Source organism: Neolamprologus brichardi, chromosome 4 (genome assembly GCF_056152115.1).
Source record: "Neolamprologus brichardi isolate AB-2024 chromosome 4, ASM5615211v1, whole genome shotgun sequence".
NCBI lineage: Eukaryota > Metazoa > Chordata > Actinopteri > Cichliformes > Cichlidae > Neolamprologus > Neolamprologus brichardi.
In genome coordinates this window covers 11958351-11974445 of record NC_142107.1, presented here as the reverse complement: position 1 = coordinate 11974445, position 16095 = coordinate 11958351, and the positions used below count along the sequence as shown (strand labels likewise).

General features: G+C 41.0%; 2 protein-coding genes across 3 annotated transcripts in view; both read left to right on the top strand.

Annotated features, from left to right (window-relative positions):
- coro7 (coronin 7) overlaps positions 1-6394 on the top strand; it is a 129486-nt gene extending 123092 nt beyond the window's left edge. Inside the window, exons 13-28 of the mRNA XM_006791431.3 lie at positions 21-119; positions 199-303; positions 415-574; positions 694-869; positions 1010-1118; positions 1202-1288; positions 1624-1766; positions 1989-2093; positions 2422-2507; positions 2611-2752; positions 2836-2925; positions 3026-3142; positions 3279-3414; positions 3551-3642; positions 3757-3843; positions 4807-6394. Coding sequence (XP_006791494.2) covers positions 21-119; positions 199-303; positions 415-574; positions 694-869; positions 1010-1118; positions 1202-1288; positions 1624-1766; positions 1989-2093; positions 2422-2507; positions 2611-2752; positions 2836-2925; positions 3026-3142; positions 3279-3414; positions 3551-3642; positions 3757-3843; positions 4807-4815 — 1743 coding nt within the window. The 3' untranslated portion in view covers positions 4816-6394. The remainder of the gene's footprint in view (positions 1-20; positions 120-198; positions 304-414; positions 575-693; positions 870-1009; positions 1119-1201; positions 1289-1623; positions 1767-1988; positions 2094-2421; positions 2508-2610; positions 2753-2835; positions 2926-3025; positions 3143-3278; positions 3415-3550; positions 3643-3756; positions 3844-4806) is intronic.
- A 2510-nt stretch (positions 6395-8904) lies between these two features.
- Positions 8905-12628, top strand: pam16 (presequence translocase associated motor 16). Of its 2 annotated transcripts, none has more exons than XM_087839816.1 (5): positions 8905-9004; positions 9313-9397; positions 10275-10411; positions 10861-10926; positions 12459-12628. In XM_087839816.1, exons 1-5 carry the CDS (start codon positions 9002-9004, stop codon positions 12546-12548), a joined length of 381 nt encoding a protein of 126 aa, XP_087695942.1. In that variant the 5' UTR covers positions 8905-9001; the 3' UTR covers positions 12549-12628. The 2 variants fall into 2 exon arrangements, with proteins under 2 accessions (XP_087695942.1, XP_087695943.1); XM_087839817.1 differs by having other exon boundaries at positions 9003-9088.
- The last annotated feature ends 3467 nt before the right edge of the window (positions 12629-16095 follow it).

Here is a 16095-nt window from a genome sequence, read left to right as displayed (position 1 = left end):
GCTTCATTTTTGTCTTCCAGAATTCAGGTCACGAGTTTCATGACGACCTTTACCCAGACACGGTGGGCACAACCCCAGCCATGTCTGCTGAGGAGTGGTGGAAGGGAGGGAACAAGCAGGTACGAGATCCCTATTTTCAAAAAGCTTAATCCAGTCTTCACGCTGCACAGGAAGCTCAAGCTGTTCGTTTTATTGTAGGTGGAGAGAGTTAGCCTGCACCCAGACAAACGTCCCAAACAAAAGGCAGCACCAGCAAAACAGACACCTGCAAAAAAGGAAGTGGCCAGTGGAGGGAGCAAGGAGGTGAGATGCACAATTATTCAAAAGATGGACAAAATCTCCCAATTTAAACTTGATTTTCTTTTTAAAATACCAGTGGATTGAGGATAGTAATCCCATCTCTCTTCCCCACAGGATCAAGCTCGCGACTGCTCTACCTCCAGCAGTCCTCTGAGCACTCCCAGCAGCAGCGCCGCACCATCTCGCTCTCCTTCCTCCACCTCCGGCCTCTCCTCAGGCTTTGTTCCCAGCCCCAGTCCCAGCCAAAGTGCCAAGGCTTTCCAAAACCTGATGGGTAAAAACAAGTTAAAAAACACAAACACGCACTCTTAATTTCTCCATACCCATGTTGGTGTTTTATCTTTCTTTACACAGTAAGCTGTTAATATTGAATTATTGTTATTTTTTATTCAGGGCCAACTTCCAAGTTCCGTCATATCCAGGGGACAGTCATGCACCGGGACACGCACATCACCAACATTCGTGGCCTCAACCTGACCACACCTGGCGAGTGTGACGGCTTCTGTGTCAACCGCCAACGTGTGGCAGTGCCCCTCGCCATCTCCGGGGGACAGATTGCCGTATTTGAGGTACAACAGCAGAAGAAAAATAGAGGGATGTTGTTTAATAAAACTGCAGATCCCGTTTTCCCCTGTAGTTATTTATATTGAGAAATTAGACATTTGTGTGCTGTATCTATGTGTGTGAGTATTTTTAATCCTTTCCTCAGCGCTCCCAGCCTGGCAAACTTCCAGATACAGCCCTGCCCACCATCCAAAACTCTGTCAATGTAGCTGACTTTGCTTGGGACCCCTTTGACACACATAGACTTGCTGTCGGTGAGTGCATATGCACTTTAGGGTAAATTGGAAGTGTCTCAGTGTGTATTTAACCTGCTTGTCTCTCTCTCTGTGCATGCTAGCTGGTGATGATGCTAAGATCCGGGTTTGGCAAGTACCAGAAGGCGGGTTGAAAGAGACCCTAACTGAACCTAAGATCATCATGCAAGGTAGAGTTTTATTTATTGGAAATTAGAAGGTATGCGTGTTCCCTTGCACTACACTTTGCATTCCCTCCAATCTGTAGTTTACAGAAAAAGAGAGATGATCTGAGAGTGCGTGTGGTGCATTTCTCTACTGAAAAGGCAGAACTTTAGCCAAACTGCCACTGACTGCGAGCAGTCCTCACTTTAACATCAAAGTTAAAGTGAGGACATCCAATGTAAAAGTATTTCAAAGGAAACACAATTTTAAAGGAGTTTCAAAAGTAGTTCAAAAATAAATTCCCACCACACTCCTTAACAAGATTACAGACAATACTGACTTCTGAGGTGACACTTTGCAGGCCACACAGAGAAAATCTACTCCATCAATTTCCACCCTCTGGCCAGTGGACTCCTGGTTTCTTCATCATATGATCTCACAGTCAGACTGTGGAACCTAGAGACCGGAAAACAAGTCAAAGTTCTCGATGGACACCAGGACCAGGTGAGTGATCAAGAAGTGCATGAAGTTAAATACAGAAACACTTTGTGATTTCATTCTGTGTTTAAGAAGCCAAAGAAAATGATGCCATATGTGCAGACTGTCTGCACCTATTTGGATATCTGGATCAGTTTCCATACAATGTCCTGATGAAAACCTGATTGTCTTAAAATTCCTGATTTCTGCTTCATCTTCTCTTGTGCTCCTCTTTGTGGATCTCATCAGGTGTTTGGCATGGCGTGGAGCCCAGATGGGAAGCTTCTGGCTACAGTTTGCAAGGATGGGAAAGTTCGTATCTACGATCCTCGCAAATCCACTTCACCTGTGCAGGTGTGTATCACCAACTTTCTAGAAATGATTTGTGTTTTGTGAAAATTGGATAAGATCGGACAAATCCACACATCTGAGCCTCATTTTTGAATTCTAGTACACTAAGAAACAGACTCCTACAACATATCAACCTGTTGTGCTCATTTCCAGCTCTATATTTGATATTCTTGGGCTCTACTACAGTAGTTTCACATGATTTACAGCTCAAAGAAATGTTTGCATGTATTTTGTCCAGGTGCTCAGATTTCCTTCAAGCCGTTAAGTCGTTAAGTCTGCCTATCTGGGGACACCGACAGACACTTACATGCTAATTTCGCTCTTCTTTCAGGATGGCCCGGGGCCTGAGGGCCACAGGGGAGCTCGTGTGGTGTGGGTCTGTGATGGCAAGTACTTGCTGGTGTCTGGATTTGACAGGTACTGCAAATGTCAGAGAGTTTTTAAGCAGGCATGTTGTTGGAGCACCAATGAGAAAGTCACAGGAGAACTTGACTACTCACTCCTTTTCCTTCTTCTACAGTCGCAGTGAGAGAGGACTGTACCTGTACTCTGCTAGCTCCCTGTCCTCCGGGGCCGTATCCAGTGTTCCTGTAAACGTCTCCCCTTCCACACTGATCCCATACTATGACCCCGACACCAGTGTCGTCATCCTAACTGGAAAAGTGAGCACACAAACAGAAATATTTCCTCTCCACAGCCATTGTTCCATGAAATAAGATTTAACCTGACTGTGTTTCTTTGTCAGGGTGACACCAGAGTGTACATTTATGAGATCGTCCCTGAAGATCCATATTTTATTGAGTGCAGCAGTTTCAATTCTCCCGAACCACATAAGGTGTCACAATCACTCCCTTTATGTTTCATTCATTGTTTTCTGCTTCTTTTTAAGTCAACTGGATATCGTTGAACTAAATCAAAATGTTTCCTGTTTGCAGGGTTTGGCCTTTCTGCCTAAGACTGAGTGCAATGTTCGCGATGTGGAGGTAGCTGTAGGACTGATGCTCACCAAGACAACCATAGAGCCAGTGGCCTTCAAAGTGCCAAGGGTCAAGGTGAGCCAACTGCATCACCTTGTGGCCACTTTGGAACATTACATGCTTTCCCCTCCTGATGCTTTTTCTAAAAAGTAACTGTAGCTCTTACTAGATGCTGTATACCTAATTGTGTATGGCTTTTTTGTGTCTCCAGAAAGAGTTTTTCCAGGATGATGTGTACTCAGATACAGCGGTATGGTGGGAACCAGCACTTACTGGCTCTGCCTGGCTCTCCGGCTCCAACGGCCAACACAAAAAGATCAGCTTGAAGCCTAAAGACATGACCCCAGGTGCAGGCAGCGACACAAAACATACACACACATGCCCTTATCTAGCATGCCTGTCACTCCAAATCAAGATTCTTACATCTACAGTCTGCGTGTCAGCACTAGACATGTCTTGGTATGTTTATTCCCCCTCCTCTAGTGAGTGAGGCCCCCAAAGAGGCTCCAGTGAGGAAATACCTTCCCTCATCTGTTTACCTGGAGGAAAAGACTGATGAACAGAAGAAAGACGAGGTGAAAAGAAGCTCAAATACTGTATACTTTTATTTCGAATAGATCTCCAAAGTTTAAGTACTTAATACTTATTCAGAATGTAATAAATTATTAATAAATATGTGTGTGATCCAGCTTCTGAATGCCATGGTGGCTAAGCTGGGAAATATGGATGACCCACTACCACAAGAGTCCTACGAGGGGGTGGATGAAGATGAGTGGGTAAGTGAATGTGATAAAAATATGAATGTGTGACGTTGATGTTTCTTTCTTTCTGAATAAATACTGATTGGTTCAAAAAATGCTGATGTTGAACTAACAGGAACACACTTAGTCAGTCAGTCAAATTCAAGGAGCATCAGTCTCTGCAGTTAGGAAGCGTAAACCACTGTTTCACTTGTTTTGGCTCAAATTAAAGTGACAACAGGTGCACTGTGCAACATTGTGTAACACACCCTCAACACTTTGGAAACTGTGCTGGGAGGCACGGGAAACAATCGGGAGAAGCCGGACAACCTGAGCAACCTGAACGAGCTGCAGGTACCGTCTCATGTTACCAGTAATGACAGCGCAAAACTCGAGAAAAATCAGTCAGGAGTTGATAAGGAGAGCACCGTGGTGTGTCGGCACCACCTGCAAAACCATTCCCTTTTAGGCCACTATAACTCACATCTGATTGAGCATCTGTGGGTCAAAAGGCTGCAGAGGCCTGGGTGTCATTTCCTGTCATTCCTTCCTGTCCGCTCTCCACTGTCCTGTGCAATAAAGGCTAAAAATGATAAAAACATACCCTTTTTATGGATGTCTTGTTTTCTCTCCAGCGCACCTGTTTTCACTTTAATTTGCACCAAAGCAGATGCGATGCACAATGAGTCACAATAACTTATGCATCCTAACTGGATAGATTGCTGTCGCTGAAGTTTAACTGACTTTGTGTTACACTGTGACAGTCAGGTGTTCCGCTGTTTTTAGCATGGTGTTGAAGAGGTAAATTCAGATTTCTATTCCCTTGCAGCTGACCCAGAAAGCTTTATGACCAATAAACATGGATGTTCTGTCAACACTTTTTTAAATGCATTAAATAGTTTGCTGTGATTACTGTCAGACAGAAGGGTCAGTAGAGACTGAAGGCAAGTTGCAAGCCAGGGTTGTACTTTTGCTAACTTTTGTTTCTTTGTCATTTAGGACGATTAATGGGGATGTGCCTTTGGTTCAGTCGCCGTGCCAACAGCAGACAGAGAACAGCTCCAGTGTTATATTGCCAGTCACTTCATCAGCATACATCTCAGCCTACTGAGCACACACAGATTGCTGCATCATTACTGCACAATAACTCTATCTTTTTTTGTAAAAAAAAATTGCTAATCTTCTGTACAACCTTCTGGTTTCAGTACTGTATGCATGATATCATCTGTTGATCTCTATATCATCAAATGTGATTTTTTTGAAATCATTCTGGGTTAAAAACATAAAGAACATAAAGAAATAGTATCACTCTTTTCACAGTATTAGTGGGGAAAAAATCACCATCCAGTACAGCAATATTTATCAGGATATACAGTGAAGCCATCTCAGTCATATTGCTTTAGAACAATCATAGGAACAATAATAGTGCTATATGCTACATTACCAGTTAACTCTGAGTGCTCAAAACCAGGCCGACCCGTGGTTTACTCTCGCACCAAGCAGGTTTTAAATATCACACATGTAATTTTCATCTGTTTTTCTCTCTGTGTGATCATGGTTTGATAATGTGATACACGCTGGCAGTATCCTGAAGTACAAAACAAAAAAAAAAAGAAAATGTTTGTTTAGGTTTACATGTCAAAAAACAACCTGTACCTACACAGTGGACCACTACTTGTATTTTATACTGGCCAGTCATGGCAGCGCGCTCAGCTCTGCAATAAAAAAATGTTATATGGCCAAAAAAAAGAAGATTTTTACGTCACCCAGCTGATAAAACCACTTGTCTTCCTGTTAAGTTGGGTTAAATCCACACGCTCACACATGCACACATACACAAGCACAAGTTTAGCAGCAAAAATCCACGCTGAGGATAAAACAGGGTCGCCAGTTTTCATGTTTAGCCATGAGCTGGAGTTTCTATTTACAGCAACATTATGTTATCTTCTCTTTATTAGCTGATATTCGCCTCGGAAGCCATTCTAGCATAATTAGGTGCCAGGTACATATGATTCAATTTATGGCCAGTAGTAGTCTCATAGTTGGCGGTCAGAGGTCAATACAAATAAACCACTTCCTTTTGAGTTTTAAGACAGGGCTTTATATACTTAAGGATGATTGTGTCTTTCTTTTTATTTATCGGGTAGATTAACTTTTAATTTAGACTCTTGTCGGTGTTCTGACTGTTTCGGGGATCTCCCTCATTAAATGAGCTAATTTTAGTATCTAATTTTTCCTACTAACAACTTATGATGGTGTTAATTAGACAACAGTACAGTATTAATAATTTACAATGCAGCCGTCATGTAGTTTCTTTGTAGAGCTACAGCGGTACCTTCAGTAATTCAGGCTTGATCTCACAAAGTTTGTTTACAACCTCTGATGGACCGAAATGTTTACTTTGCTTAGGTGTCGTCAGGTTTTTTGTGATGTATACTGTAAGTGCTTGTGATTCTCAAAGGCCATACTTTTTTCTTCCTACTTTTGGATCAGATAAACTTGCCTTCCATTTGTTTTTATACAGTGAGTAAAGCTTTGTTTTGTTTCTGTCTTACTTTTTTCAACATTGTCTTGCAATAAACACCTTTTAAACTCATTTCTGCTTGTCTCTGTATGACTAAGAAAACTAGTAGATATGTGATTTTTTTTTTTTTTAAATCCCCACTAATATTTGGTTTAATGTCTCTTAGCAAGGTTTCGTTTCCATCAATAAGCTTCTGGGATAATTCTAGCTAAATTTTTGACCACTCTACTTGGCAGAATTGGTAGAGTTAGTTTAAATCGGACATAACTTTTAAATCTAATCCACAAATATAAATAGGTTTGAGATTTTGGTTTTGGGAAGGCTATTTCAGAAGTTTAATGTTAGCCTACTTTATCCTGATATGAGTTTGGAAGCATTATCCTATTGGAACACCCAGTAAAAGAAATCATTAAAAGCCCCAAGTACCATAAAATTCATGCCCATGATGGTTAACAGTAGCTGCAGTTAAAATGTATTTGCAGCTTCAGTTCATTATAACTTCATATGTACTTTATTTTGTTTGGCCTGACTTTTTCCGTCCTGTGTTAATTCACAACACCAATATCCCATTTTTTCTTGTGAGTCAAACAGTTTATAAGCTGCATTTTTCAACATACGGTTATTTTTTTTTAGCACTTAAGTTATTATTGAATTCTTTAATGCTCATTATACAGTGTCAAGGAACATTTACCAACATATATTGTCAAACAGCTAACAGATCATCTGCAGAGGAATGGTTTATTTGAAGAGTTTCAGTCAGGTTTCAGAGTTCATCACAGCACAGAAACAGCTTTAGTGAAGGTTACAAATGATCTTCTTATGGCCTCTGACAGTGGACTCATCTCTGTGCTTGTCCTTCTTGACCTTAGTGCAGCATTCGATACTGTTGACCATAATATCCTATTAGAGCGATTAGAACATGCTGTAGGTATTACAGGTATTGCACTGCAGTGGTTTGTATCATATCTATCTAATAGACTCCAATTTGTGCATGTAAATGGAGAGTCCTCTTCACACACTGAGGTTAATTATGGAGTTCCACAGGGTTCAGTGCTAGGACCAATTCTGTTTACATTATACATGCTTCCCCTAGGCAGCATCATTAGAAGACATAGCATACATTTTCACTGCTATGCAGATGACACCCAGCTCTATCTGTCCATGAAGCCAGATAACACACACCAATTAGTTAAACTGCAGGAATGTCTTAAAGACATAAAGACTTGGATGGCCACTAACTTTCTGCTTCTTAACTCAGATAAAACTGAGGTCATTGTACTCGGCGCTGAAAAGCTTAGAAATATGGTATCTAACCAGATTCTTACTCTGGATGGCATTACCTTGGCCTCCAGTAACACTGTGAGGAACCTTGGAGTCATTTTTGACCAGGATATGTCCTTCAACGCACATATTAAACAAATATGTAAGACTGCGTTCTTCCATTTGCGCAACATCTCTAAAATTAGAAATATCCTGTCTCAGAGTGACGCTGAAAAACTAGTTCATGCATTTATTACTTCCAGGCTGGACTACTGCAATTCATTATTATCAGGATGTCCAAAAAACTCACTGAAAAGCCTTCAGTTAATCCAAAATGCTGCAGCAAGAGTACTGACAGGGACTAGAAAGAGAGAGCATATTTCTCCTGTTTTGGCTTCCCTTCATTGGCTTCCTGTTAAATCCAGAATTGAATTCAAAATCCTGCTCCTCACATACAAGGTCTTAAATAATCAGGCCCCATCTTATCTTAATGACCTTGTAGTACCATATTACCCTATTAGAGCACTTCGCTCCCGCTCTGCAGGCCTACTTGTTGTTCCTAGAGTATTTAAAAGTAGAATGGGAGGGAGAGCCTTCAGTTTTCAGGCCCCTCTTCTGTGGAACCAACTTCCAGTTTGGATTCGGGAGACAGACACTATCTCTACTTTTAAGATTAGGCTTAAAACTTTCCTTTTTGCTAAAGCATATAGTTAGGGCTGGACCAGGTGACCCTGAATCCTCCCTTAGTTATGCTGCAATAGATGTAGGCTGCCGGGGGATTCCCATGATGCATTGAGTTTTTCCTTTCCAGTCACCTTTCTCACTCACTATGTGTTAATAGACCTCTCTGTATTGAATCATATCTGTTATTAATCTCTGTCTCTCTTCCACAGCATGTCTTTTATCCTGTCTTCCTTCTCTCACCCCAACCGGTCGCAACAGATGGCCGCCCCTCCCTGAGCCTGGTTCTGCCGGAGGTTTCTTCCTGTTAAAAGGGAGTTTTTCCTTCCCACTGTTGCCAAAGTGCTTGCTCATAGGGGGTCATATGATTGTTGGGCTTTTCTCTGTATCTATGAAGCGCCTTGAGGCGACATTTGTTGTGATTTGGCGCTATATAAATAAAATTGAATTGAATTGAATTGAATATTTATTTTAATCAGTAGAGTTTAGTCATGTATACTCGTTTTATTTTATCGTCTCACTGTTTTGGATGAAAACTGCACTTTGACTTCCCGACCAGCAGGTGTCAGTGTTCAATTTTTCTCCGTCCAGCCGAGCAGTCTTCAATTTGATATTGTCGACTCTTCCTTGAACTCTGACCTGTCTGTAACCTTCAGCGTGCATGTGAAAACAGAAGCGACGTGCTGTTAGCTGAAGCTTTATTAATATTATTATTATTATTATTATAACATGGTAAGAATACATTTGATACTTTTTGTGTTAATGTGCGAACACTGTTAGAGACTGCGGTTATTCCGGAAGCTTCGCATATAAGACGTAAGACAGCTGTGCCTCCTCTTCACTGAGAGGTCTTTAATTTGATTTAGGGTCAAATTTAAACAGTTTTTAGTAAAGTCACATCCAGAAAGGATGTAGACGTGTGTGGAAAGCGTGTTGCTGTTTACAGATGTAATGCAGGTGTTGTTGACTGTAAAGTCACTTCTGGGTGGGGTTTTTTTGTGATTAACTGTCATTCCTGATGTTTTTTTCTCCTGTTGTAGGCTAAATATCTCGCACAAATCGTGGTGATGGGAGTTCAGGTGGTGGGACGTGCATTCGCTCGTGCTTTGCGACAAGAATACGCAGGTATGACCCAGAGTTAGTCGATTATTCGATTCTTGCGCAGAATACATTGTTACAAAGTACTAACCTAGTTTAACACCTGGCACAAGGTAATATAAGAAGTATCAGTTTACTTTGAGTAATATAGGGCCACACCCTGGCCGTAAGGTAAATTGTGCACACCATTATAGTTTATTACCTTAGATAGAAGTAATTGGGGATTGGGGACAAATGTTGCACACAAAGTCACAAGTCTGATCAGCATTTTTTTTTATATCACCATTACATGTTAAGTGGCCTCAGGTCTGCCTTTAATTCTTCATGGCTTAGGTTCACAAAGCTGCTGTAAATATTCCTCAGATCAGTTCTCTATTGGATTTAGTTCTGAGGACTGTTGGAAGCAGGAAGGCATGGAAATGGTCAGCAAAAATACTAAATTGGCAGCCGGTGTTGTCTTCTGCTGCTGTAGCTCACCTGCTTCAAGCTTTGATGTGTCCTCCGCCTACCTTAGATCTAACGAGTGATTCTTTGAATTACTGTTGCTTTCCTGTCAGCTCCAAGCAGTCTTCCCATTCTCAATGTTGATGGCCTCTGGCATCAGCAAAGTACTTTCACCTAGACATCAGCCTGGATATTTTCTCATTTTTTAACATTCTCCGTAAAACCTACGTATGGTTATGTGCGAAAATCATAGTAGATCAGCATGCAATATTTGAACTTCAGTATGTCATCTTGACCACATCTGCATGTCTCAGTGCATTGAGTTGTTGCCATGTAATTGGCTGATTAGATAGATCCTGGCATTAATTAATGGGAACTAATGTACCTAAGTGGCAGGTAGGTGTATGCATGTCTGTGTGCATGTGAATCACATTTGTTTTTGTTGTGTTTTGCTACACAGCCAGTCAAGCTGCAGCGCAGGCCAGGGGCCGTTCGGGTCAGGAGTCGGCCGCAGCCTCCAGCATCACTGGAATTAGTTTGCAAGAGGCCCAGCAGATCCTCAATATCTCCAAACTTAGCCCTGAAGAGATTCAGAAGGTACAGTCACACTATTGATCCTTTTAGATCCTTTTGAAAGGTTGAAATTGGTCTGGAGATCTTAGAAGCTTTTTTTTAAATACCATCTGATGTGGAAGCTTTTTACTCTTACACAGTTATTAAAACAAATACAGTAGTTTGGTTAGTTTACGGTCAAAGATTGCATGGAAGGTAAACCATCTCTAAAGTGGTCATCAAGTAATGGAATTTTTTTTAGCGTTTGCTTAACACTAGAACACTAACATCGGGTATATTTTACATGATAATTCCCATCAACAATACATGGCAAGCTGAAGTACTTTTCTTTTACTTCTGAATCTCTGATGTCATGTCATTGATGTGATTTGATAGAATATTTGGTTAAAAAGTGTGTGTTTCTGCTGGGAATAATTAAATTGAGTCAGATGCTGTCACTAGAACACTAACACCGAAGCATTTCTCTTCACCAGAACTACGAGCACCTTTTTAAAGTCAATGACAAGTCAGTGGGCGGTTCCTTTTACCTACAGTCAAAAGTAAGTGCTCTAAACCTGCATTCACTTTCACTTTCCAGACATTTTTTTAAATGTGTACAGTTAAGGCAGCATGAATATAAAAATTGGTACATTGTTTTTGCTTGTCTAAATATGAAATCAGCACCAAAAAAATAAATAAATAATTAAAAAGTACAATTTTATACCTGTAGGTGTCAGAGTTTTGAGTCTCAAACTCGGATCTTTCTGCTGCCAGATATTGTGTAGACAGAGCAAGCTGTTCTAAAAGGTTTTCTAAACTGTTGCAAAAGGCATTTTCACCCTTTTTTGCTGTTCTCTTGGGTTCTGATGATGCAACGACGAATCCAAACAAACCAAAAGGAATCTCTACCAAGAGGCTGAGAACATTTGCTCCACTTATTGGTCAGATGTGTCTGAGAACTGAGGAAGTATTGAAATAAAAGATATATATCATGTCAATTTAAAGTGGCACAACATCAGAGTTGGCATTTGCTCATAATGGTGGAAATGATAGAAATACACCAAAACCATAACTTTCCCCTTTGTGTTGAATTTCCGCTCATTCACACTTTGCTTGGGGAAAACACTCAGCAGAATAAAGTAGTTCATGTTGATCATGTAGCACAGATATTGTGACGGTTGCAGGTGTCAGTGCCCTGCCTTCTTCCACAATACAAAGTTAACTTGGCCATACGAGCTGTTTAGTTCCTGAGGGAAAACTAACCAGTCTGATCAGACTGAACTAAAGAGTGATGATGTTAAATGACTCTGATGCTGACAGATTCCCTCAGAAACTGTTTATTCTCAGAGATGCTGTTTGTGTTCAAAATACCTGGTTTAATATTTTTTTAATTAAATTATAAAAACACTGTTTACTATATTAATCATTCACATTGAGTGAATCCTCTCCATGGTGAGCGCACAGTGCTGTGGGAAAGTATTTTCCCTCTTCCTCATTTTTGTTTTTGTTTTTTTGTACTTGTAACTTCCAAAACTTTTATCTTCTATTTTTCTGTTTCCTAAACTTTTAAAATTTCTAGATTAACATGCAAAAATAGATAATATTGATCTATCTTTGCTATTTTCTCTGAATTTTTAACTTGAAGGCATCAAAATGTGTCCGTTCCAGTTACCATGCAAATGGTTGTAGTTGATTTAAAAACTCCACTATGTTCACAAGGAAAAAAGAATTGCCACAGGCTAAAGACAGAAAAGTCACTGTGGGGCAGATTTCACTGGCTGACTGGTCAGATCGGACCAAAGTTCATGTTTGAAAGCTCAGTGTTTTTTTTCACTATCAGGACCAGCCCTGATAGTTTCTATGACAGATGTGCAAATACAAACTTCTCACTCCTATTTTAGTCTTCTCATACCAAAGATCTGTTCTCTTTGAATATCAAGTAACACGTAGGTGGAGTCGACTCTTTGTAATGAGTAATGTTTGACGTTCAGTCAGTTGCTCGGTACTTCCTCTTTACTGTGACTAATTTGTATTTTAAAAACATTGAAGTCACCTCTTTCTCTTTGTCATCGCTGTTATTGTTTGTGTGTAGGTGGTGCGAGCCAAAGAGCGTCTGGACGAGGAACTAAGTATACAGAAAAAAGAAGAAAAGCAGCAATCACAGCAGAACACAGAAACATGAAGGACAAAGCGATGCCCGATCTTTCCTCTCCCCATCCTCTGTAAATTATAACCCAATTAAAAGTCTTCTCCTTTTCTCTAGTTTTGACTTTGTGACACTTTTTTTGCCAAGCAATGAGGTGCAAAAAAGGAAACTATAATTCTAAACATACGATTTTAGCTTATGTGCTGAATTTAACTGCATCGAGTTGAATGTTAATCAGGTTATTCTGGGTTGGTTTTCACCTGTTTTAATGTATATGGGATAGAAATGAAAATGCACACAAAAGTATCAAATGCAGCTTTATTAAACATTTTTTTGTTTTCATTGACATTATTATCAATATCGTAATAAAATTCCTCTAAAACAGGAGAACGCCGCTATGTTGTACCAATTGGAGACTTTTACAACTCTAAAATTCTGCATGTTCGACCATAGAACATGATGCCAGGAAAAAAAAATATATTTTCATATAATCATTTTCTTTTTCATAGTGTATAACTTCTATATTTACCTATAATAATAAAAAGGCACTTGGAAAAATTAAAATACTGACATAATATCTCACAAATGTGCAAAAAAACAGAACTTGGAACAGGCCTTGCGTGGCCTTAGTCTTATCATTAACCCTTTGTGCAACGCCGTAGCGCTTTCGGTCAGCGGCGCCCCTTTTACCCTGACCCGACTCGCTGACAGCTTTTTGCCCTGGATTTCAGCTCCACGTGTCTCAACGTGAAGTGTTAAAATCTGCAGGAGCGCGTACCACTTTTTCTTTTTATGCTATATGAAAAATAAGATTTTAGAATTCAGACATTTTAGCGACTCCGAATGACTTTTTACAATGACTTTGTTCCCAAAAACAACCGACAAATAACGCACTACGCTGAGAAAAGACGTGACAGCATCACCTTATCTACACTCGCTATAAAGGGGGGAGGGGGGCGGTTTATTACAGGCTGAGCTCAAAGGGTTAATGGATCGTACAGCTTATTTAATATTAAAGATGTGTGGACCCTGGAAGGATCCGTGTCAGTATCGTTCAGATTTCTGCAGCCACGCCGAGTCTCTGTCCCTGGCTTCGACCAGCAAGAGGAAGAGACAGACAGGGGAGGTGGAGGAGGAAGAGGAGAGCCGCAGCATCTGTGGGTTTCACTGTTGCCATGGAAACCGTGTCTAGCCTACTTAACACCTGTTTTGGTGACATCACACGCCAGGATTGTCCACTCAAAGAGCGAGAAATTCTTTTCAATTCAATACCCACCCGGACCAAAGACAGGCCAATGGTGTGTGTGTGTGTGTGGTGATTTGGGGGGGGGGTGAGATAATAACTAACAAAATTACTGAGGCAGAAACACAGGTAGGCTGTGAATCCTGGTGGACCTGTGGGCAGCACAAACTCAGGCACGGGGCTTTATACTTGTTTTGTTTGCTGTGAAAGTGGCCTTTTTACTATCCTTGTCAAAACAAGAAAAGCTTTTTGGCCGGGAGGTGGGGGAGTTGAGCCTGTAGGTTTAATCTATAAAAAAAAGAAAGAAAAAAACCCAGAGGGCAGCTAGAGTTCAGTGGCCTAGTTTTCTGCAGGCTGGTATGCCTCTGAGTGGCTGCCACATTGGGCACAGCACAGCACAGCGACTTCAGAGCTGAGAGGGCCGTTTGCTGGGGTAGGTGGCCAGATGGAGAGTGGCTGCGCTGCACAGCCATCCTCCACTGGCATACAGCCTCTGCTCTCATCTCTCCCCATCCCTTGTCTATTCATTTATTCATTCAGCCAAGCCTTTCTCTTTGCTCTCACGCTCTCTCAGTGCTGCCCAACATTTCACAGTCAGATGTTTTCCTTTTTGTTGTTTTTTTGTTTCGGATACTCTCTCAATAAAGACATTTATTATGCTCACACTCCCTCAGTGGCACACACCGGTGTGTTTGTCTTGGAGGACTGTAATGTCAAAGCAGTGGTTCCAACCTTTTGGCTTAAGACAAAAGGGATCAAATCTGCAGTTACGGCCTCGAAATCAGGGTTGCCAGGTTTTGGTAGAATCTGTAAAGTTTTGGAAGTGCTGCCTCTTGTTTGTTCTGCATGAAAATTGCGCACATCTATTGATAGAAAATCCACAATTTCAAGGACATCATTCATTTGAACCTAAACCTACTGAACAGATTACAGATCACTGTGTCTGCCACCTTGTCTTTTTGCACAGTGTATGGTCTTAGTCTTAATATATGTTCAGCAGATCCCCCCAAACACTGATACCGTTCCTTACAACACGGTTTCATTTTAACTCTTTAAGAAATTTAACAGCGTCGCCTTTTACATATCAATAAAGACGTTGTTTGACGATCATTAGAGCAGGTTCTATGTTTTTTTCCAAGGGTAGCCTTGGTAAGCTGTATAGGCAGAGCTCACTTCTGATGCAAACCCAGTCATTTTGCTCTGGAAGCAGATCTGCAATATGACAGAAAAGACTGAGATCAAAGAGAAACAAAGGTTACCCATAGAAGGCATCCAAGAGGGGAGGAGTTAAGGAGTTTGTGACACTGTATAGGAAAACACACTGAGGACTTAACTGTCTCTGTGAGGTTACGCTCGGGAAAGGCAGTGTGTTGAAGTACATGATAACATACTACAATGGAAAAAATTGGCCATAGGTGTGAACAGTGGTCTGTCTCTCTGTTAGCCCTGTGACAGACTGGTGAGCTGTCCTTTTGCCCAGTAAAAGCTGGGATACGTGCCAGCACCCCTACTAATCCTGAAGAGGATGCATGGGTGGATGACAGCACTAGATGATAGAGATCACTTGAATTATTAAAATGATCCTGAGGGGCAAAAGAATCACACTGGATTCATTATTCTAGAAAGATTAAAGATTATTCACATATAGGTTTAATGGCAAAATAACGGACTGGCAAACAGACTTAGTGTCATCCACTGATCTACTGAAGCATTTTTGAAGTTTTTAAAAATTATTACCCGACCCATCAGATTTATAATAATATCCCTTTTGTCTCCCAGATGTCAGATTGGCACCACTGCTGCTGGAAAACCAACCAAAGCTCTCCCTCTCTTCGACTCTTCGACCTCTCGAAAGACTCGTCCTCAACAGCAGAAAGCTGATTTGCAGAGCAGCCATGACAGAACACAAGAAGCATCTTCAACATTAGAAAAAAATGTCTCGTCTGAACAACAGCAAAACAAAAAGAGAGAGAGAGAGAGAGGAAAAAAAAACACGAAACAGCAATAACTGAATGTATCGCCCCCTTGGATAAAGTGATGAAAAAAGGAGACAGCCAATGAAGCGGAAGGAGAGGGGAGAGATGGAGGAGTGAAGAGAGAGGAGGGCTGGGGTTTATGTCAGTCTCTTGAGGGAATGTTCCTTGTGTTATGATCCTCCTCTCCCGCTCCTCGACCTCTCTCTTCTGTGCACGCAACAATCAAAGTCAGTGTCACGGACAATTACTGAGCGACAGGCGTCTGGAAGGACCCACAGCAGGAAAAAAACGGACTGAGAGCAAAACAACTGATCAAAGAACCGTGTAACATTTCATAAGAACACACAAGGGATATAGTTTGTGA